The 25,017-nt window shown below is 37.3% G+C and overlaps 1 protein-coding gene across 9 annotated transcripts in view; it reads right to left on the bottom strand.

The window, feature by feature from the left end:
* The window catches only part of inpp4a.S (inositol polyphosphate-4-phosphatase type I A S homeolog), a 79,627-nt gene extending 55,390 nt beyond the window's left edge, over positions 1-24,237 (bottom strand). For all 9 annotated transcript variants that reach the window (XM_018249803.2, XM_041584223.1, XM_018249804.2 and 6 more), the window contains exons 1-3: positions 24,029-24,237; positions 2,039-2,099; positions 867-1,007 (exon numbers count right to left, since the gene is read on the bottom strand). In XM_018249803.2, the coding sequence (XP_018105292.1) occupies positions 867-957 (91 nt within the window). In that variant the 5' untranslated portion in view covers positions 958-1,007; positions 2,039-2,099; positions 24,029-24,237. The remainder of the gene's footprint in view (positions 1-866; positions 1,008-2,038; positions 2,100-24,028) is intronic.
* Between the last annotated feature and the right edge of the window lie 780 nt (positions 24,238-25,017).

The raw sequence follows: 25,017 nt of genomic DNA, 5'->3' as shown, positions 1-25,017 counted from the left end.
ATACTGTATATAAAAACGCAGTCTTGTTTATTTTGCAAATGAAGGCATTATTCTTTGTTCAACTTGCAACATGAGTGGGGGCAGGTCTGGACTGAGAATTAAAATAGGCCCTGGCATTTCAGGTACACAGAGGCCCAATCAGCCCACACAGAGGCCCAAACAGCCCCCACCAGCCCACTAAATACTGACTTGATATGGCACCTTATATCAGCCCCTCTGGCATTTGCCAGAACCCACAGATTGCCAGTCCGGGCCTGGATGGGGGGGGCATTTAAGATTGCTCATGATTTTCAGCATTAGAAAACTCACACTGGGTTTCGTGCTGACAATGTTTGTAAGTTTGCCCAAACCCTGCGTGATCAGTGAACTCTTGCATGAAGAAGCACAAGAAATCTCAAACAGGCCCCTAAAATATCACACTCTGAAGTGAATTTGTAGCCTTGAGCACAAACGAAGCACACCTTCCTATTACTGCTCCTAATTCTACTGAATGTAAAGCACCCAAACAAACGGAAAGGTGACAGGCAGACCTCTTGAAGGTGCAGCTCCTTGTCCAAGTGGAAACTGGACAATAAAATTGATCAGTGATTGGCTGATTGATGTGTGATTGACTGCATTTGGATAACCAGACATGTCATTTTGACCAGACAGCTTTTAAAAAATCTGGCTATCCATAAACTGGACAGATGGCAGCCCTATCTATATGTGCTCATTCTGTCTGTCTAGCTGCTCACTGTTTGCAACCCTTTGGGACCACAGTCCAACATTAAACCTAGAGCAGGCATCTACAGACAGCAAGGGACTATATGTAAACAATAGTGTCTGAAAGCTAAAATGCCTTTTGTAAAGCCCTTAAAATCACTTACCTGCCAATGACAAGCCCATCATTTCAGAGCTGACATCAATAGTGGAGTGAGGCCTGGCACCATGACGTGGACTGCGCTCTCTTACCGACATCTTGTCAGAAGGAAGGCTAGCTTCCTTTCTGGAATGTGAAATTTAAAGTCCTAAAAAAGAAAGAAAATTAAAAAAAAAAACACAGGAAATATAGTTTAGGCTACATACAAATAGGTATTTGGAGGGTCATTCGAGAAGAAGTATCAATAGACATGAATTTACCACAATCGCTGTTAAAGTAATGCACAATGGAAGCTAAAGCAAGGCACCTGAGACTGCACATAACTTAAAATGTTAAAGTCTGTCACTGGCCCAGCACCAGAACTTTTCCCCACTAATAAATAAGTATATCAGACAGAGATACGACTGCAGCTGCAGTTGTGGTGGGGCAAATGGACACAATTGTTGTGCATATTGATGCAATGCATTAAATGAACTTGTGCCCAAACACACTGCTCCCAGCTGTGTGTATTTGCACCAATATTACATCAGTCCTGTCTGTTCTGATAAATGGTGCAAGAGTGTGACTATGTAGCCTTAGTGTTATCAATATAACCACCCACCTATGAACTGGACCTTAAAATAGCCAATGCATTTCAAATTTTAGACTTACTGTATAACAACTATTCTATCTATTTACTTAAGTTTCAGTGGCAGATTTGCTTTTACCAGGATATGAGGGGTCTGGAACTGAACATTATACAGGTGTGAAATCTATTATCCAGAATGATCTGGGCCTGGCAGTTTCCAGACCATGGATCTTTCAAAAATTTGGATCTCCATACTTTAAGACTACTAAAAAATAGAATTGTTTTGTCTCCAGTAAGGATTACTTATTTGTTAGGCAGGATCAAGTACAAAATACTGTTTTATCACTACAGAGAATAAGGAGATAGTTTTTAAAAATTTTAATTATTTGATTAAGATGGAGTCTATGGGAGATGGTTGTCCCGTAATTTGGAGTTTCCAAATAACAGATAACAGATCTCATACCTGTATGTGGATATTCAGCTGCACCGATAGCTTTACTAAGCATGAGAGGAATAGTAAGAAACTACTAAAAATGTCACATTGTATAATTAATTAAATACAGACAAGCTGCTATTTCTGAGGATGTTATGGTATTGTGCATATTACTTACTTTTTCATTTAGTGCTATATTTCTGGTATATCAACATCATCTGCATCATCTGGTATATCGACTAAAATGAAAAAACGGGAAAAAATTACTTCTACACATAACTCGCCTACACATCTGGTTATTTTCATTAGAAAGGAAACTCCTGATACTTTTATTTAGGCAGGTTCTTCATCCTACTAAGATCAGGTCTCTGTTTCTACAAGTGCTGAAACCAATCCATGCCTTCACATCTCTCTTATTACTAACATTGGCATCAAGCATCATTTTTATTGACCAAGTCAATACAAAACCAGACAGCTGGTGACTCTATCATTACTAAGAAACTGATACATAAATGTACGGAACTGTACTTTGCTCTCAAAAAAGGGAAAGTTGTGCTCACCAAAAATGTTATCAAACCATTAAGTGGGGGTGCAATGAGGATGTGACCACAAAATTCATACAACTTCTGCACTCAACCCATTATCAATATATTTAAGACATTGACAAATTTTATGCCTCTAGCTACTAAAAAATGCTTTACCCATCAAACAAAACAGGAATTATTTGTCCATATATTGCAATATATATATATATATATATATATATATATATATATATATATATATATATATATATATATATATATATATATATATATATATATATATATATATATATATATATAAAATTTAAAATTCTATTACTACATTATACATTTTACACAGGGACTAAGTTTAACTGCAGCTCACTTGCTTTCAAGGTTAAAACTCCAAACTTGGTTGCTCTTTTATTGGCCACCACTGGGATCACCTGACTATACTTTTCATTTTTATGTGGTTTTGTAGTTATTTAGCTTTTTCCAGCAGCTCTTAAGTTTGCAATTTTTGGTTGCTAGGGCCACATTATCCTAGCACCCATGCACTGATTTGAATGAGAGACTGAACTAGGAATAGGAGAGGATCTGAACAGAAGGATGAGTAATAAAAAGCAATAACAAAAAATGTGTAGCCTTACACTGCATTTGTTTTGAAGGGTCAGTCAAAGCTGGAAAGAATCAGAATTAGAAGGCAAATAATTCAAAAACTATTAAAAAAAGAAAAAATGAAGGCCAATTGAAAAGTTGCTTAACCCTTTAAGTTCATACTTGTTTTCCTTGAGTACATTACCCTCCACAATTTTGTATCACTGTTATGCGGAATTGGATTACTCTCTAACTAAGGTTAGTGAACTATATATTACAATAACAAATTATGCATTTAAAAACATAACAGGGCTCATTTACCAGTGATGCAGGTGCAAGTGCTAAAGTGCATAAAAAGCCACACCTAAGGGCCCATATACTTATCTGGCATTTATTTATCAATAAACCAATAATACCCCAGTGTGTGAGATACGGTGATGGGCAAATCGAACCCCTCTCACGAAAATTTGATGAAAAATTTCGCTCATTGCTAGAGAGATGCTTTGTTCAAGATATGGCTTTTAGCATATCACCTTTATACCACTTTTGTTATTTTTTATTTCAAAATGGTTGCCCTGTAGCATAGGCACAGAAACATTTTACCATATATTATCAACATACAGCCAACAGAGGGCACTGCTGTGTGTTGTGTTTGATGGAGGTCGGACTCATACAAATAAATCCTAGTTATCTGGGCCGAATATCCTGTGTTAATATTTCACAGATGGATTACAAAATAAATCAACATGATTTATTGTATTATTTAATTTATTGTAAATAGGATATATATTTTGGTTTGAATGTCTGTTACTAACATAAGCAGCATTATCACTAGAGCAATGGTAACAAGCTCACCACATTAAAAGGCCTATTATATGCTGACATTTTTTATTGCTTTATTATTATTTTTCTGCACTGAAATCCATTTCTCAAAAGAGCAAACAGATTTTTTTATATTCCATTTAGAAATCTGACATGGGGCTAGACATATTGTCAATTTCCCAGGTGCCCCAAGTCAAGTGACTTGTGCTCTGATAAACTTCAATCATTCTTTACTGTTGTACTGCAAGTTGGAGTGATATCACCCCCTCCCTTCCCCCCCCCCAGCAGCCAAACAAAAAAACAATAGGAAGGTAACCAGATAGCAGCTCCCTAACACAAGATGACAGCTGCCTGGTAGATCTAAGAACAACACTCAATAGTAAAAACCCATGTCTCACTGAGACACATTCAGTTACATTGAGAAGGAAAAACAGCAGCCTGCCAGAAAGAATTTCTCTCCTAAAGTGCAGGCACAAGTCACATGACCAGAAGAAAACACAAAAACAGTAGAAAACACCTTCCATTACATTGATGTCTATAATCAGATCAATGCATCTAAATCCTTGATAATGCCCTGATACTAACATTCAAACCAATTCAATTCTCACAATTTATTTTCTAAACAATTTCATTGTTGTTAAAAATAAGGGTTTGACTTCATTTACAATTCCTTTAATAAAGACAGCTCTGGCTGTTTAATTGGAAGCAGTAATCAACCTACTTAATCAGTAACCCCCTGAGCAAGACAGTTTAAAACTAAACATTTGCAATAGAAATTGATGAAACATTAAACCGTAAGTGATTAAACTTATTCCCTGAGGTGTATTTTCCCAAATCTAGCACTCTCTTTCACATGTTACTGCCTTAACTGGATAAATGCTGTATTCACGCAGCTGTTCTACTTGTTCAAAAGATACAGCTAGAGTGTACTGTATAGCAGGATATAAACTGCTGCTATGATCATTAGATGATGAATTGTGTATTTTATCTCAAATTACAATACATTGCACCATGTCAGACAACTTTTAAGTTCCCAGTGAGTAGGTTAGCTAATTAAGCTAAACTTCTATGGTAGTCAGCAATTCAGACCAGTCATTTTTCTGGGGTGGTCTGAGATATTGAATCTGAGGAAATATTCCTCAAAAGACAAAGAAGAAGAAAATGTTATATAAATACACCAGTAAATCCTTAAAAGAAATGCTGCTCTGAGTCCTCTGTCAAAATAAACACCACGTTTCTTTCCTTCTATTGTGTACACATGGGTTTCTGTCTCCTTTTCTAGCTAAAACCTCCAGGGCACAGGCTTGAGCATGCTCAGTTTGTTTCTCTCTACCTCTCTTCTTCCCTCCCAGCTGTAATCTGAGCCCAGGGCTATGAGTGAGACTCGGGCGGAAGTGATATCACACCATTCTAATATGGCAGCTAAACAGAGAGAGCTTCTAGAGCTTTTTACTCAGGTATCATAAAGTATTCTACAGAATAAATATAGCATTCTAGCTTGCACTATTGCAGCTAATCTATTAGTAATTTACTGCCTCGATACCCTTATCCTTTAATACCTGCAGTTTACCTTCTCCATGTTCTCCAAAATGTCAGAAAAAAAACATTCTCTGTTTACATGACTGGTGCAGATTTCATCTACAAAATACAGAATTGTCTGTTGTGTTTAGATAGCCGTGCATCTTGTTAGTTTGTACTTAACCCCATAAGCCTCCAAGAGTTTAGGAAGGTTTCTGTTGCTGCAACTGTGAAATGATGTGTGGAATTTCCCCTGCAGCTTAACCCGTATTAAAGAGAATGGCTGATACTGTTAGATATGTCACAGGTCAGTTATTTGCTGCCTGCAACAGTTGTAGGTCAACCCCAGGTTATATCCCTCAATGGGGTTATTTAATGCAAAATAATGTTTCTGTGCTTACTGTTAATGTAATTTTAAGTGATACATTTATACTTTCCTTTCAGGTATGACTCAAAAGGAAGAGTGCTGAACCAAAACAACTTGAAAAATATGACATGGGAATATTAAAAACCAAACAAGAAAGCAGAAGTGATATTGCATTGGCAAAATGAGGATGTAGCTGAAGGAGGAACCTTAGAATTGGTCTGGGGAAATGTATATAACTTGAGATGAAAGCAAAAGCATGCAAACCAGACAGGAATAAGCATTCACTGGTCAAACATCTAATTGGTCACTGTGGGTTACTGCACCTGAGCAAATAGTGTACCTTTTATTACATATGGGTTTACAATCTTGTAGCACTATGTCCAGTGGAAGTAATGAATACGTTTTACATGTACTGGGAATGAGCCCAACTGAACAGCGAAAGAATTGCACAAATTCTTGCTAACAGCCACCATCATTGCATAATTGAACTGAGCAAGAAATTGGCAGATGAGAAGATTTTGATGCCTGTATAATCCCTATTCTGCTCATTGCTACCTGATCTTCAGGGTTCACTCTGACTATACAGTGAAGGTAACAGAAAGCTATCCTCTCACCTTTATTGGGCAAATTGAAAGGAATGGAAGACTTAAAATGGACCCTGTTTTAGAGAAAAAGCAATTAGATCACATGATGTTTAATAATATTTTGGTGATTCTGTCTGTCTTCATACTTTCTTTGACACCTTACTATTTATCAGGAGTGCATGGCATAACCTCTGAAAACAATGTGGCAGCAGTGATAGTACAGTGTAGAGAATATGGGAAGCACACATTTGTTGCCATTGGGGTGGCAGCTCCAACCTACTTTTTATAAGTAAAGAACCAGTATGCTTAAAAAGGTTGTTCAACACTTTCTTAAGTTCAATTGTTTTCAGATTGGTCACCAGAAATAAAGACTTTTTTCAATTACTTTCCATCTTTTATTTTTTAACATTTTTCCAAAATCTAAGTTTAAAATGTAATGACTGTCTCTGGTGTTTTGAGTCTGGCAGCTCAGTAACTCAGGCTCAGGCTCACAATTAGTTTATACATTTTTCAGCAGCATCTCTGGAGTATTAGCAACTATCATATCAATTCTAACAACTTCCTTTAATGAAACCCAGAGATTCTGCTCAGCAGGAAAAAAAATGAAATGTATCAACTATGAGGCAGATTTATCACGGGTTGAAGTGAAAATTCAAATTTTTGAAAACATTTTTGGTCAAAACGGTCAAATTCGACTAGGGAGTTATCCAAATTCCATTAGAGTTTTTTTTTTTTTTTTTTTTTTAAATATTCTAATTTCATATTCAAGCTTTATCAGATCATACGCTGGCCCTTTAAGAATTCGAATTCGAATTCGACTAAAAATAAACTCGTATTAAATTTTTGAGTCATTGTGACCAATTCGATGGTAGAAGTACCCAAAAAAATACTGAAATTCGAATATTTTTTCATTAAATCTTTTTTCAAAAATCTGCCCCTTATTGTACTTAAGCAGCCAGAAACTCTGCAGCCTAGATGCAAATATGAAAAAATACATTACAGTAAATATAAACTGCTTTCCTCAAGACTTCTGGTCAGCAAACATTTTTTGATCTGGTCCTTGGCTAACAAGTCTGTATAAGCCTCCCTTAAGGTGCAGTATGGAGGGCTAATTAGCATGTTAATGAGGATTAACAGCCTATTGTCGGTACAAGCCATGTTTTCTGTATAACTAGAAATGAATAACAACAGGTTTTTAACAATTATATTTTATGACATTTTATATATAAAAGTAGTTTATTTCCAACATAAAATAGGTGACAAAAACATGTTTTTACTGCACATTTGCATTCGTTTGCTATTTCTTGCTAAATGAATGAGGAAATGTTAGCATTTTGAATAAATATATACTGTATTACAGATCTTTATTTAAAGGAGTATAGCCACCCTGTCAAATTTTAGTTTTAGTACTGTATCAGTATTCAGCCCAATCCCCCATCATGCCCTGAACTACAGAACTGCCCAGCAGTGTTGGCCCCACATTTAGATGTGTCAATTCTGTTCCCAGCATACATCTTGCTGATCAATGAGCAGGCCATACACACTGGAAACTAAACTGGGATCTTGTGCTACTGCACATGCTCCTAGGTGATATAGATAATGGGAATAGATATATGATAAAGTGTGTGTTCTACCATATTGGCCTTTTAAAGTGGCAGGAAATCACTTCTCTGAAGGGCACAATCATTAGTATGAGGCAAACATACAGCAGAGCTCACCTAATGACAGACTGACAGCTTGTCAGCTAAACAGAGTGTTTATGGATAACTACAAAATGTGTAACATTGTAAGCACAGCAAACTGAAACCACACTTTGGTAGAACATTTTTGAAAAGGCCTGTACTTATCTATATGTCATAGATGGGGGTCATGTTTGGCACATGTTTGTACATATGTATGAATTCACGTGCAACATACACAAGGATGGCGAGGTGCAAACATGCATGCACAAAAAAAAAACACAACTGAATGGCCATGTATATTTGCAAATAAAACACTTTGAGTGAAAACCCACAGGATTTGTATACAGGGGCAACATAATCCACCAGGGACCATGAAGATCCCTTTCAGTTTTCAAAAGAAACACAAACGGAAAGGATGAATAATTTCAGTAGTCTTAAAAGTTCAGCAATACTTCGAAAAATGTCAATAATAATCCATTTTGTACTACAGGCTCCTGTAAAATGTGTTCTACAGGTATGGGATCCGTTATCCGGTGTCCATAAAGCTCAGAATTACTGAAAGGCCATCTCCCATAGACTCCATTATAAGCAAATAATTCTAATTTTTAAAAATGATTCCCTTTTTCTCTGTAATAATAAAACATTACATTTACTGGATCCAAACTAACATATAATTAATCCTTATTAAAGGCATAACAGTACTATTGGGTTTATTTGATATACAAATGATATATTAGTAGACTTTGCGGCAGATTTATCTAATAGGAAATTCAAATTCAAATCTTCCAATAGTTTTTTTGGTCAAAACTCACAAATTCGAATTGGGAATAATCCAAATTTGAAATTCGAGGTTTATCAAACCTTTACCCTAGGAATAATTTGAATTAGACTATTCACTACCTAAAACCTGCCAAGTTCATGTAGAAGTCAATGGGAGAGGTTCGGTGATGTTAATAGCCTTTCTGACATTCAAGTTTTTTATGGAGAAAAAACTAGATTTGAGTTTAGTCTAATTCGTTTAGATTTTTCGGGTTCAAGTTTTAGATATTCGATTATTTTCTTAAACAACCTCCCAATCGAATTTCGAATATATTCAAATTTATTAGAGTTAAAAAAGCCTCCCCAAGCCTTAATGATAATCTGCCTATGAATGTAGCCTATTTCTAAATGGTTGTTCTATGATGTGGTCCCTAAATATGTCAAATCGGTTGGCATAAATTGGCCCACAGCATATAACATTTTGTATAGCACTGGTCTATATAATGGGAAACAGAAATCATTAAGCACTTGCCTTTGTTACATTCCCCTGAAACCACAATTAAAACTTGCAGCATTTTTACTATTGGTATACATAGAAACCTTTGGGATTTGTATTTGCAAGGGAAGTATTCCATTGTTCATTTTCTATTTTTGGATTCATGGCTAATGCTTTACAACTCATGCTGTTACAATTATAGGTTATAACTGGCATCACTATCCCCCCGTCCCGATTTGTAAATGTTACATTTTCTTACATCAGAGTAAAGCACCAACATAGCACAAGCAGTACAACTACTCCACTCATTTATTATACTGGAGTAAGAGTACCGCCAACACACACCTATATTACAATCTTATAATTGTAATCTAATGCTTTAATTGTATATTAGAACCGCTAATGTATTATAAATGGAATAAATAATGTCAAATGCTAGGACTTGGTTTTGTTTTATAAAGATTGCTAGCTTGCTTTTTTTCACAGCAATAAATAATTGCTCGTTCCTAAATGAACATGATTTTGTAGGAACAAGCAGTTCTAAGCACCTAATTAGGAAATGCTTAATAAGACAAGAAAAGGGACTCTAGGCATTTTGAGTACATCTACCCCTTTATAAAATGAAAACAAAGGAAAATATGAATTAGTAAAAATGTCTTTATTTCTAAGAACAAAAAAATGTAATGTGCCCTGATTGATAGCCTATACACTTAATGGGAGCTCTGAAACTCTGCCCCTCAAACTAGTTAAAACATTTTTGGATAGTAAGCTCCAGTGGGAAAGTGACTGATTGAAAATACTCTGTGTAATATGTTGGCGCAATACAACTATAAATTAATTAAATTAATTTAATTTGCTATTTACATAGGAATTTGTCACAGATGATCATTATTTAAAAATATGCAATGCCTTATATCTGTGCCTCTTCATCTAAGTAACCATTAATTATGGGGTTTTTTTTTTTGCAAATGTGCCCCTCTGCCTCTTGCTACTGACCTGTGTCACCAATACTGCATCAAATAAAGAGGATGAGTTTGGGGCAGAGAGAAGAGCAGGTTTGTGGGGTTTCTATGTAATAATGTAAGTCTATGTGGCTTCCAACAACCTTGATATTTTCAGCAGACATTGCATTACCATCAAAACTATGGTATTAATCTGGGTTTTCATACATTAAGGGGCCTATTTATTAAAGGTTGGGTTTGTCTGGTCAAGTGTTCACCTTTGAGTTAAATTTTAGTATGATGCAGATAGTGATTGTTTTATGCTGGTTTGTACTCGAAAACTCAAATAATTCAAGTTTTTCAGCAACAAACTCGAAAACCTTGCTTGACACGCAACAATTTTGAAAGAGACACACAACTGAAATGTTTGCACTATATTTTTGAGTTTTTTCCCGATCTGACTTTTTCAACCTGATTTCTTTATAAATAAGCTAAATTCGTGGATGGGAAATAGGTCAAGTTTGTTTTCATTAAAAAACAAGAAAATGGGACTTTTTCAACCTGATTTCTTTATAAATAAGGTAAGCTCGTGGATAGGAGTTAGGTCAAGTTTGTTTTTATTAAACCGGAAAAAAGTCGAGTTTTAGACGATAACCCCCTATGTGTTCTAGAAAATCAAGTAAACATTAAATAAACCCAATAAGCTGCTATTGTTTCCAATAAGGATTAATTATATCTTATTTTGGGTCAAGTACAAGGTACTGTTTTATTATTACAGAGAAAAAAGAAATCATTTTTTAAAATTATGTGATTATAATGGAGTCTATGGGAGACCGCTTTTCCGTAATTCCAAGCTTTCTAGATAACGGGTTTCCGGATTATGGATCCCCATACCTGTATTCCTTTTATCATTCAGACGAGAAGTGATCCTCCCAGAAGCAATTATCCTTATTCACTTGAGGTTCCAGGAGTCAGAAAATAATTGAACTGCCCATAAGAGAAATCTTTCCAATGGAATACAGCTTGTGTAAACTTCACTGCGTTCAAGGCCATTATACATGACATCTTCTGAACCAAGCTCTACTAACATGTCCGTAGAAAAGGAGTATTTGAATATATTGTAATACATAATACAAACATATCAAGTATATGTATTAAAGTAAATTAAAATAATGCATTTCTTTTAAATGAACCTTCACACATTCAGTTCCATACAAAGGTCACTTTGAGAACACTGTAACTTTGCGAACACATTAAGGTAAAATTCCCTTCACGTAGAAAAGAACATGATTTATATTCTAGGAGTGAGTTCGTACTGCAAGGCAACTCTAAAATTAGGTCAGACCAATCCAATCCTACTTATAAAATCTCTAGAGAATTTTCAAGTCATATTTATACATACTGACACAGTAATGCTTGAAATGAAACAGGTACGCTAAGACCTTTTAGAAAGATGAATGTGCTTAACCTATATTTCTTCTAGGAATAGATAATATATTAAGTATTCTGGATTCCCTTTCAGTTAGTCACTAAATAAAAATCCAAAACATCTGTAATGGATAGTGAAAATGTGACCCATTTGGCAGAACTCATAAGTTGGACCCTGCTACCTTATATATATTGGCAAATAATACACGTTAACATTTTGGACGTAGCCTTACCCCCCACTTATGGCATCAGCATTCGCTTAAAAGGAATTGTTCAGTATAAAAATAAAAACTGGGTAAATAGATAGGCTGTGCAAAATAAGTTTGTTAGCCAAAAATTATTAATGTATAAAGGCTGGAATGACTGGATGTCTAACATAAGAGAACAGAACACAACTTCCTGCTTTTCAGCTTTCTTGGTTTCCACTGACTGGTTTACCCTGGTTTAGGGACAGATTTATGAAATGGCAAGCAATAATTTAGTAAAATGTTACTGGCACTTTAGGATTTAAAAATTTGTTTTCCTCTTTGGAACACTTCATTCTAGCATAAATACTTTTAAATCTGAGCTGAATGCGGAGGATCAATTGCAAACTCACTGAACAGTTATGTCCCATGTGGCCCCCCCTTAAATTTGCTGACTAAGTTAGAGAGCTGAAAAGCAGGAAGTATTGTTCTGTTATGTTAGACATCCAGTCACTCCAGCCTTTTTAAATTACATTTTTGGCTAACTAACTATATTAGAAACATTTTATTATTTTGCACAGCATATTTACCCATTTTTATTGTTACACTGAACTGTTCCTTTAATGATAACCTGCATGATTTGGAACACCTCAAGCAGGCACAGCGAAACTTTAAGGGGGTTCATTTTAGTACAGGTATGGGATCTGTTATCCGGAAACCAGTTATCCAGAAAACGTAGAATTACGGAAAGGCAGTCTTCCATAGACTACATTTTATCCACATAATCAAAAGTTTTAAAAGTTTATTCCTTTTTCTCTGTAATAATAGAACAGTACATTGTACTTGATCCCAACGAAGATATAATTAATCCTTATTGGAGGATTATTGTGGAGGATTATTTAATGTTTACATGATGTTCTAGTAGACTTAAGGTATTAAGATCCAAATTACAGAAAGAACCATTAACCGGAAAACCTCAGGTCCCGAGCATTCTGGATAACAGCTCTCATACCTGTACAATGATCTGATGAAGGAGTAGAAGTACAGTACAATAGCTGCAAACACTGGCTATATCACAAAGAACACAAGTTAAAATAGAACTTTGTCCTTTACTTGTAAGGGGGTTATTTGTCCTTTTTTTGTAAGGGGGTTATTTACTAAAATCCGAAAATTTCTCATTATTTTAGTAAAATCACTTTGACCAAACGCCCATCCACATTTCTACCTAATTTATCAAAACATTTACGTAAAAAACTGGGAAAAGACTTGAAAAATTGTGAAAAAAGCCAAGCCATGTGATTTTTTTTCAGATTTGATGCCTAAAAACTCAGACTTTTACGGATTATCGTCAGAAAACCACAATTTTTTCGGATTCTCGTACGAAGCCCAGGGCAGTTCAGGATATCTTCCAATTGTGAGAGGGATGTTTGCCATTGACTTCTACATGACCTTGGTAGGCTTGAGATGGAGTCTTTTTTTTATTCTTTTTATGACTTTAAGCAGTATCGGGGTATAATGAATCTCAAAACATTCTAGTTTTTTTTCCAAAAAAAATGGTGTTTATGCCTTTAAAACTCCGACCAGAAAAAAATTGGACATTAGTAAATAGCCCTCCTTAGTCTACTGTAAAATCATTTAAACATTAAAAAAAGCACAATTAGAATTAATTATCTCTTAGTAGAGATCAAACACAAGGTAGTGTTTTACTATTACATAGAAAAAGGAAATAATTTAAAAAAATTTTAATTATTTGATTAAAATGGAGTCTATGGGCGATCTTCCCATAATTGAGAAAATGAATACACTGTAAAATAATTAAGTTAATCCTACCTGTAGTAGTTGCTGTTCATGACATTCACTACATGTGATAAGCTTACGTATTTCCAAGAGTAATGTATTTGTGTGCAATATTAGATAATCAGATCTTGCCTTTATAGAAAAGAGACATCACAGCATACACAAATATTCACATGGGAGTGCTAGGATGCTGCTGTTGCTAAGGCAATGCTGTACAGACCTAGGTCACATAGCTATATTTAACACTGACTGTATAAGGCAAGTAACAAAAACAGTTGTTTTCCCTTTCACTAGCCTTTATAGAGTGCAGTATGAGTGGCAAAAATATAGATTTGTATAAAAAACAGTGTCTTTGGTCTTAAAGGAGAACCAAACCCTTGCTAATAAAAACCCCTACCCTACATAGACCCCCCTCTGTTCTCCCCTCCAGCCGAGGTGGTACCTTTGGTAAATGCCCCTAATTCTTTATTTATCCGAGGTGCAGATTCAGGGCATTAGAGTTCAAGGGCACCATCTTTTTCTCTTCGGTAATATTTGTGTCTTCTTCCGGTACTTCAGCAATTTCCATGACATTTGGCACATGTGCGGAACAGAAGATTGCTCTATCTGCACATGCGCCATTACACAGCTCTATTCACGAAGATTACCGTAGAGAAGAAGATGGTGCCCATGAACTCTGATGCCCTGAATCTGCACTGAGGGGTAAATAAAGAGTTAGGGGCATTTACCAAAAGTACCACCTAGGCTGGAGGGAGCAGGGTCTATGTAGGGTACGGGTTTTTATTAGAGCAAGGGTTTGGTTCTCCTTTAAGAACATGCTGTGCATGGTGTGATTTTGTGGGAGCTAGAAACCCCTATATTCAATGCCCTATTTATATGAAATATTCATCTGGTGGGAGCTTCCTATAATTTCCTGCATTTGAAGGGGCTTTGCAGCCTATGGAAAATAATCTGTGATGACTGACATAAATTAGCAACTAAGCCAAAATTTAATAAACCAGCTACAAAATTCCCTCACACTGGATTTCCCTTGTGGGCTGTTACCTAAATAGCATAAAAGTCAGCAAAAAAATCTACAAATGTCTTGGGATTTATTTGCATTAATGTAATAAATATTTAGCATTATTACAGAAGTACCCACGGAAGTTGGGGTTATTATTCAGGCTCCAGACAATATAAAATTGGGTGGTATAAGATACATTAATTAGATCTTCCCTCTGATGGTAAATCCATAGAATGTTCTTGGTGACATTTTCATGCAGCTTATATAAAATAAGAACTGGTATATTGATGTATTGTTGGTACGGACTCATGAATCAATGTAGCAGAAGCCAGCTAAAACTCGAATGTCCACAACATCTTGCATGCTTCTTTTCAAGTCTGTGAATCAGTTGACTTCTGCAACATTGTTACAAGGGTTAGAACCAGGGCTGGATTTACATAGTTGGCGCCCCTAGGCCCACTGCCATTTCGTTGCCCCTGTCCCCTCCCCTTTATTCATGCAAATTTTCATCATCTGGACCGGAGAAATGGGGATTGGCGTACAGGAAATGTAAAAAAATTATTGTATCTCCTGAGCATCCCCAGTGTTTTTGAACCAATGTGGGTGTGGTTGGGCAGCATACCACCCCCCTAAAATCCTGCCGCCCTAGGCCCGGGCCTGGTTAGAACATATACAGTATATATATATATATACTCTCATATGTTACAGTATATCATGTCATCATAACAAAACGTTATAAATTGTAATTGCCATATTTGCAGTGGTGCCAAATACACTTTATCACACGTACAAGATTTATACATCCTTAATGAAAATAAAGGAGCTTGCTGGATGGTACCTGTAATGATGTGAACAGCCAAACATGTAACAAATCACGGTTCCATCAGGTAATGGGACATTTACATGTTTTCACATTATGGTGAACTACGTCAAGAAAACAACTTTACAAATGTAATAAATGCTGTATTCCAAATCTAAGATATACGATATGTCTCTTGCTGTCTACACAAACACCTTAAGACACTGTAATTTTATCATTTAATGGTAAAGACACAATATACTATTTATTGCATTGCAAAATACAGTGTGAAACTAGGTTGTCTTTTGGGTATCAACTCATTTACAGATTACTTTTACATCTATAAAGGATACTATTCTTAGGTGCAAATTAATGTATTCTATCGAGACTACACGATTACAAGTTGCATAGTCAAAAATATCACCTTTCCTCTTTTGAAAAGAAAAAAATAATACAAATAAAATAGTGGAGATAATTATTTCTCACTTGAAGTTAGGCCCTATATATATTAGGGACTATCTGTATGTCAATGGTTGGCAGGGAATCGCCCTCCTCCCTAGAACATATGTATGTGATTATCGACATGATCCCTCAGATCGTTGCACACATAACACTTCTAACAAACATTTCTGTAGCATTACCATTAATCAGCAAGTGTGCCCCATCCTTACCAATTTTATAGTTTTGCGCCAGTGTGCAGTGTATGTAACAAAACTTTTTATTGAAAAAGTTATGTTTGTGCCAAAAGATTACGCCACCTTAAATACTCTTCTTGAAAAGTGAGCAATTGCAATTTGAAACGCAACGCAATAACAGGAAGAATATTACATTGTGAATTGTAAATTATATTCTTATTTGTTCAAATTGTTTTTATAATTTTAGAACATTTCCCCTAATCAGCAGAATATGACAACTGTCTGACCTATAAGTTATTTCCGTTACAGCGAAGGAGAAAATATTCCAAATTTGCTGTTACCTGAGCTACTAATGATTTAAGGTGGCCATACACGGGCCGATAAAAGCTGCCGACAGACCGTGTCGGCAGCTTATTGGCCCGTGTATGGGGGCCCCCCGACGGGCTTCCCCGATCGAGATCTGGCCGAAAGTCGGCCAGATCTCGATCGGATGGGATTAAAAATCCCGTCGGATCGCGGCCGCATCTGTTAGTTGATGCGGTCCCGCGATCCGACCGCCCGTTTGGCGAACGCTAGGATCCGATCGTTGGGCCCTAGGGCCCACGATCGGATCAGCCCGATATTGCCCACCTGGGCATATCGGAGGGAGATCCGCTCGTTTGGCGACATCGCCAAACGAGCGGATCTATCCATGTATGGCCACCTTTAGACAAGAAATTGTTTACAATCACTGTCTGGGTGAATGTTGTAAAAAGTATATACAGGTATGGGATCCGTTATCTGGAAATCCTTTATCCAGAATGCTCCAAATTACGAAAAGGCCATCTCCCATACACTCCAAAATCCAAATACTCCAAATTTTTAAAAATTATTTCCCTTTTCTCTGTAATAATAAAAGAGTATCTTATACTTGAACCCAACTAAGATATAATTAATCCTTATGGGAGGCAAAACCAGCCTATTGAGTTTGTTTAATGTTTACATGATTTTCTAGTACACTTAAGGTATGAAGATCCAAATTACTAAAAGATCCGTTATCTGGAAAATCCCAGGTCCCAAGCATTCTGCATAATAGGTCCAATACCTGTATATATTATTTAAACAAGTCTGTGACCCTTGTTCCACCAGATTGCAAAACAATATGGCAGATTTCAAAATAATACATAGAACTTTTCCATTAAACAGTAAAGCCAACAGTTTCATACCTCTAAACCACAAAAGGAAAGTTAATGGGCCAAGAAAAGGAAGCATCACTATGCCACAATAAAACAAGAAGTTTGGTAACTGAGGCATAAGCATGCACACACTATGTACAGACTATCTTAAATTGTATTAGATAATACAGAATGTGTTATATTGTATTAAGGGGCAAATTTATCAAAGTCTGAAATTAGAACTCACCACAATAAAACACACTTGCTTTCTATTCATTCCTATGGGATTTTTAAGAGTATGCTTATCAAATAGTAAACTCCATTGATAAATACGATTCTAAAAATCCCATAGGAATGAATAGAAAGTGAGTGAGTTTCTGTGGGGAGTTCTAATTTCAGACTTTGATGAATCTGACCCTAAATAATGTGATGTAACAATGGAAAAAAGAAAACGCAATGACTGCTAATGCCATGTAGCATTTAATGTCCTAATGTCCCCTTGCAATATAAGTAGATATTGACCTAGTGAACATTAGATCACAACAATCAAGTGTTACTACTCCGGTACACTTTCTATCTAGAATTTAGCACTGCCCAACTTTGTACAAGTATTGGGCCAATAAACTGACATAGTGAAGTCAAAAACATCAGTCTAGAAATCCAATGGGTAGGCAGAGCAGACCACATCCTCAGTATTGATAAAATCCACCATATAAAAAAGCACTTATTACCTACTCTTACCGGTAGATTACCCCCTGCTTTAAGCTATGGGGGGCAGGGACCAGCTTCCTCTTTTGAGTCAACACAATCTTTAAAATCAATCATTTAATGTTTTTATGTTCATTTATTGCACTTTTCACTATCTTGTCTATTTTTGTACTGGTTAAATGTACAACACTGCATATACAATAGCACTATGCATGCAATAGCTTTCTGAATCTATTTCTATGTAACTGTCAGTATAGCCCTAACAACCAGAGAATTCCACTTTGCCACTATTTGTTCAGTAAAACTGCCTGAGCCATAATCTCAAGGGCTGGCTTTGTATCCCCTGGGTTTTTGATGAATAAACTGCTACAGAGCTTGCTGTATGGCCTGCAACAAGTAATAAAAACCAGTGTAGGAGAAACAACAACCTGCCAGAAAGCAGTTCCATCCTAAAGTGCTGACTCTTTCTGAAAGCAAATGACCAGGTAAAATGACCTGAGATGGCTGCCTACACAACAATATTACTACTAACAAAATACACTTGTTGGTTCAGGAATTACATTTTATATTGTCGAGTGAATTATTTGCAGTATAAACAGTGTAATTTAGAAATAAAAACTACACCATAAAAATCATTACAAAATCCCTTTAAGTAACTGTAGCTCCCAGAATTCTCAACACGTTTTCAAGCATTTGGGAATAGTAGAAAAATCAACAAAAATGGACGAAAAACATTACTTTTCAGTAGGGATGCCCAAAATCCAGAGTTCAGAGAGAATTTGACCCGTTTCAGCAGGACTCAGCCAAATCCAAGTGCCTGGCTGAACCAAATTCTTCAAATTACATGATTTGTATTCCCCAAACAAGGACATTACAATATCTCTTTTGCATGTGTGTGCTTATTTTTAACCATTTCCCTAATTTGCATATGAAACATAGCGTTTGGATTAGGTTCAGGATTCTGCTAAAAAGCTTCAGGCTTCAGATGACTCACAAAATAGTGGATTCAGTTTATCCCTACTTGGAGCACTATGAAGTAAAGTAATTTACAGTGGCAGATCAGGATCTATTTTTAGCAGCCAGGCTGAAAACCATCAACTACTAATTAATTTAACTCCTATGCAATTAATTCCTGTGGTAGAGTGTGTGTACACCATGCCATCCAGTGGCACATGTCTAATGAAGTGGACACATATGCAAATTTGGAGCAAATCAACTAGTTAGTCCAACACTTATATCCCCAGTCAACAATAGGAAATCAAAAAGATTTGTTTGATAAGATTTAACTATTGAAAACTGAGTTTTCCTGTAAAAAGTGGTCTGACGCTGCTGCTGCTGAGTTTATGAATCAGCAAGAATTGACAGATCATGCCTTTACTGAATCACAATTATATTTCATGTTGCCACAAATGGACCAGTAAAATACAAGCAAAGAAAAGATACAATTTTGAATACAGTTCAATATTAATTTATGACAAAAGTGAAACATTTGCTGACCTAAATCAAGGGCATTGTATATGATTTCGATTTGTGATTGGCTGTTTTTCTTTAACAATTATTAACATATTTAAGTTTTGCTCCATATATTTTTCCCCATGATTGGGTTGTAAACAAAAACAATTTTAAAACAATCAAAAAGTTTGCTCCATTAGTTGTAAATCACTGACAAAAAAAATACAAAAAGTCTATTTTGTTCTGCAAAGGTCTGTGCTACTAATAAATCCTTGCTTTGAAGCACCATTAACAAAATGACACTGGTATTCTTTAAAAATACAATTTTCAAGCTTCCAAAATGCTACAAATATCCTGGCGTGAGATCAACCTTATGTGACACAAATAACACAGACACGAGTACTGTTTTAGCACCATTTGAACCAGAAAAAAGTGATCAAATCATCCATGATTCATCAGCCTTAAGCAAATGAAATCACATTATAACTGAATGCTTGTTTGTTCTGCACTATATTAGCACACATTAACTATGGTTATGGCACCTCTATCAGTTTTATCACTCATGCGGAAACACAGTAAAGGCACCGAAATTGACATTTACAGCGTACACAATAATTATTCTTCAGAGTTATTACTTTTGGTAAGATATCACATTTTACTTGTTTGTGCAAGTCGCTGGTCAGAAATATATAGCCTGAAACAACTATGTGAATTACAGGGGGAACTCCCCCAACCCAAAACTGTTTTTGCATACAAGAAAAGCAGAAAGGTGTGAATGTACATACATGCTCAAACTACTTGTAAATAAAACTGCAAATAACAGTAGTACAGGATGTTCAAACTACTTGTAAATAAAACTGCAAACAACAGTAGTACAGGTATGGGACCTGTAAGCCAGAATGCTCGGGACCTGGGGTTCTCCGGATAATGGATCTTTCTGTAATTTTGATCTTCAGCCCTTATGTCTACTAGAAAATCATGTAAACATTAAATATACCCAATAGGCTGGTTTTGCTTCCAACAAGGATTAATTATATCTTAGTTTGGATCAAGGTTCTGTTTTAGAATTATAGAGAAAAAGAGAATTTTTAAAAATTTTGATTATTTAGCTAAAGTTGAGTCTATGGGAGATGACCTTTCCGTAATTCGAAGATTTCTGGATAACGGATCCCATACCTGTATTTGCTTATCCCTTCATGTTCTCTGGCTCTTGAAACAATGTTGAAAAAGCTTTCCTCAAGATCTATTAATAAACTGGCTTATACTACACTGTTTCAGGAGTCAGAAGCAGTAGTGTACAGAATATAGCCAACAGCTATACAGATATTTATTTAACAGAAATTACATTTACAAAAAAAATTTAAAAACCACAGACATTTTTTATTTAATATATACTGGAATTACATTTATTTTTTTGTTTATTAGAAATCCCCTTAAAAGAGCACCTTTCATAGTAAAATTGCTTCCTCCACCAGAGATGTGGACTAATAACTACCGCACTCAAGATGGCAGAAATAAAACTGTTAAAGGGATACTGTCATGGAAAAACATGTTTTTCCAAAACACCCCAGTTAATATTGCTGCTCCAGCAGAATTCTGCGCTGAAATCCATATGACTTATAGATGCAAAGTAGCACAACAGTTTACAGGTGCCATCTTCCGTATTTTCTGGGGTTTTTTCAGATCAGTTCGTCATCATGGAGCTTGGTGGCACATGCACAGTTGAAGCTAATCCCAGGGTATCTTCAACTGCATATGCACCAGCCTTTTCTGTATGCATGAACTGATCTGAAGAAAACCCCAAGGTACAGAAGATGGCACCAGTGATTTCCGCTGTGCTTCACTGCATCCATAGGACAAATTTACAAACAGGGAAACTTTTACTTGTAATGGACTCTGCAGGTGTGGGAGGCGATGGTGAGCAGTGAAAGGGGTCTTATGTTTGCAGAGGATTTAGTTCTCCTTTAAGCTCATGTGAGTGATGTCACATGCATACACGCCACCTAAAACTTTCCAAGATACCTTAGAAGTTGGTAGAAGGTGTTCTACATTCGTGCAAATTGAGTTCATTTCTGTAATTTTTATGCCGGTTATGATTTCTTGCTTGCTTGAAAATGAATGGAAGAATGCAATTCCCTATATTTTTACATAACGCTATACAGTTATTAACCCTTTCACAATTTATCATATACATCCACAATTAAGGATTCTTCTTCATCTGCAGTAGCACAATTATAGATGAATCTGCGCCTCTGTACAGTGCAGTCGAGATTTGGTAGTTGTGCGGAACGAAAAATGTCAACATGCACCTGACATTAAAGGGTTGTTCCCCTTCCAACACTTTTTTCAGTTCAGTTGGTTTCACCAATAGTTCACCAGAAATAAAGACTTTCCAATTACTTTACTATATGTTTTTTCTCATATTGAAGTTTAAGTCTAATTTTTTCACCTTTCTAAAGCAGATCTCGGAGGGGGGTCACCGTCCCTCTAAACTGTGCTAAATTGATACATATAGTTGATACATTTCTTATCTTTGTCCCTGCTGAGCAGAATCTCTGGGTTTCATTACAGGCAGCTGTTAGAATTGATACAATAGTTGCTAATACTCCACATATGCTGCTGAGAAATGGATCAACTCAATGTTGTAAAATTGTAACAGTTTAGTCATTATTTGTGGAAAATATCTGAAAACAACTCAACTGATTAAGTGTTTGGAAGGTGAACAACTCTTTTAACTTGACGGGCCCTCCATTTATAGATCCAACCCCCCCCCAACCCACCCATCTCTAACATCACAAAAGAGGCGAGACGGGGCAGAGCAGGCGCACGCCTAAAAATGGAGGCTGCCGGAGCGGAAAGCAAGCAGTGTAATATCGCAGGAGGGGAGAGTGGAAGAAGAGCTCAACCCGAGGAACTCAACCCAAACCTGCTCACGACGAGAAAAATGTAGAAGTCGTCAGGAACCAGTCTGAGCAGCAGGTATCGGGGTGGCCTGCACATCACTAATGTGCGGTTCTCAATCTACCCGCTGGCATTACAGCAGTTATGATCCAATCACTGGGCCAAGGGCCAAAGAATTGGAACAGTTCAATATTTCACAAGTTATGGTAAGCATATTGATTAAAGATTCACTAGTTTAGAGACCTTGCCAAATCAGCAGATTATAATTATTGCTGGGTTTTCGCTTTAATGCACATACCCAACTCAGGCAGCAGAGAGAATACAAAACGAGGACATATATTGTGATATAGTGCTCCTACAGTAGTACCCTGATCTGGTGCCGTTTTCAGCAGACATGTGCACCAGTCCAGGATCTCAGACAAGCAATTAGAATGATTTCCTTCACCCTTAACCTATCTTCTCAGGGGTTCCAAATTAAGCTTGGAAATCCACTTACCCCCCCCCCCCAAAAAGAGAGTGATATTCTGACAGTTTGCAATTGGTTTTCATTTTTTATTGTGGTTTTTCAGTTAGAGAGATTGAGGAAGGAGAGGAAGAAAACAATACTTAGAATGGGCCGCTGGTCTAAAGGTGGCCATGGACACACAGATCCTATCGTACGAATCAAGGATTCGTACGATTTTCGGATCGTGTGTGGCGTGTGCCGACATCTTTCGTCCGGCGGAGATCGATCAGGTTTGATTTTGACCCAACCGATCCCGCCTGAGCCCACGGCACATCGTAATCGGATTACCCCCGATATAGCCATGTTTGTTAATGGCATATCGGGGAAAGATCCGCTCGTTTGGCGATGTGGCCAAACGAGCGGATCTTTGCATCTATAGCCACCTTAAGGGTTTTTGTGTGGGCCCCTGGTGTCCCAGTCCGACACTGATGAAATGAGAGCAATGAAAGGGGTGCAGGCTATTGTCACTGAATGTTAACAGCAGAATATGGGCAGGGACCATGGGCAGGCCCGGATTTGTGGAAAGGCCACCTAGGCCCGGGCCTAGGGTGGCAGGATTTTAGGGGGGCGGCATGCTGCCCAACCACACCTACATTGGTTCAAAAACACTGGGGATGCGCTGGAGATACAATTATTTTTTAAATTTCCCCATTGATGATGAAAATTTGCACGAATAAAGGGGAGGGGGCAGGGGCGACGAACGGCAGTGGGCCTAGGGGTGCCCTCTATGTAAATCCGGCCCTGACCATGGGGTTGGATTACTCCCATGGAAACACTGTGATGCCACTTATTCTGGCTTGTTATGGTCAAGATCCCACTAGAAATGACAGCTTGGTCTCATCAGCAGCACAGAATTCAGGCTACTGAAACGTTCTCAGCTCAAGGATGTTATGGGAGAAACAGGACAGGAACGTATAAGGGGATACACACATACTGCGCATAGATCTATCATGGAAGTATAAGCAAGCTGGGGCAGCTGTTACACAACTACAACTCCCGACTCCTCCATCCATGGGATGCTGCCAATGGCAAGGTTACAAAAGCTTACGAACCACATTGTTCCTCTTTCCCCATAGGTTACAAAAGCTAGCGTTCCACAAAGATAGACAGACATTTACATTACATAGTCACCAATTTATAAGGAGCACAAAGAATCATATAGATGTTTATTCAGTGAAACGACCATAGCAGCAGCATCTCTCAGGGACATCAAGTGGCCGTATATCCCTCTACATACAACCTAATGGAAGCTGCATTTCATCGCACGGCCCATGACTAAATATGCATACACCAGCCCCAACAGATTCATACCTTACAGCGTCATTTCAATCCAGCACTCAGTGTGCGGCCCTCAGCAGCTGTGAGAAGATGCAGGAAGACAGTGCTTGTAGCGGCTGCTGACGGGATCCGGTCGCCTTGCAGCAGCAGCAGCAGCCACTCCTTGCAGACTGATTATGCGTATCTCTATAGAGCAGCGCTGTAGCTCCCGACACTGATTCCAGCAAGAGGCCTGACGTTACTTGTCCCGCCCACCGGCGCCCTGACTACCAGATGACAGCACCGAGGTGCCGCGAGTCACGTGAATTTTAATGGGCTGCCGCGTATTACGGCAGGTGCTAGAGCTTGAGCTCCAGGTTGGTGTTTGTTTACTGATGTCTGGGCGTGATGCAATAGTTTGGTTCAGCAGAGGACAAGGCTGAATATAGATTCTTAATCAGGGATCCCCAACCTTTACAAGCCGTGAGCAACATTCAGAAGTAAAAGGAGTTGGGGAGCAACACTAGCATGTAAAAATGTTCCTGGGTGCCAAATAAGTGCTGTTAATGACCATTTGGTAGCCCCTTTGTGGATTGTCAACCTACATTGAGGCTCTGTTTGGCAGTGCACCTGGTTTTTATACAACCAAAACTTGCCTCCAAGCCTGGAATTCAAAAATAAGCACCTGCTGTGAGGCCACTGAGAGCAACATCCAAGGGGCTGGAGAGCAACATGTTGCTCGCGAGCTACTGGTTGGGGATCACTGTTCTAAATAAACGCATGATAAGCTAGTCAGTATAGTTATCTCCCAACATTTTGAAAACAGAAGCTATGTGTAACTGAACATACTATTAGGGGCACATTCACGTAGTTCGAGTGAAGGAATAGAATAAAAAATACTTCGAATTTCGAATGTTTTTTTTTGGCTGCTTCGACCTTCGACTACGACTTTGACTTCTAATCGAACTAAAAATCGTTAGAATATTCGACCGTTCGATAGTCAAAGTACTGTCTCTAAAAAAAACTTCGACCCCCTACTTCGC

Source organism: Xenopus laevis, chromosome 2S (assembly GCF_017654675.1).
Source record: "Xenopus laevis strain J_2021 chromosome 2S, Xenopus_laevis_v10.1, whole genome shotgun sequence".
Classification (NCBI taxonomy): domain Eukaryota; kingdom Metazoa; phylum Chordata; class Amphibia; order Anura; family Pipidae; genus Xenopus; species Xenopus laevis.
Note: the sequence above shows the minus strand (reverse complement) of the source record. Positions and strands in the feature narration are given on the sequence as shown.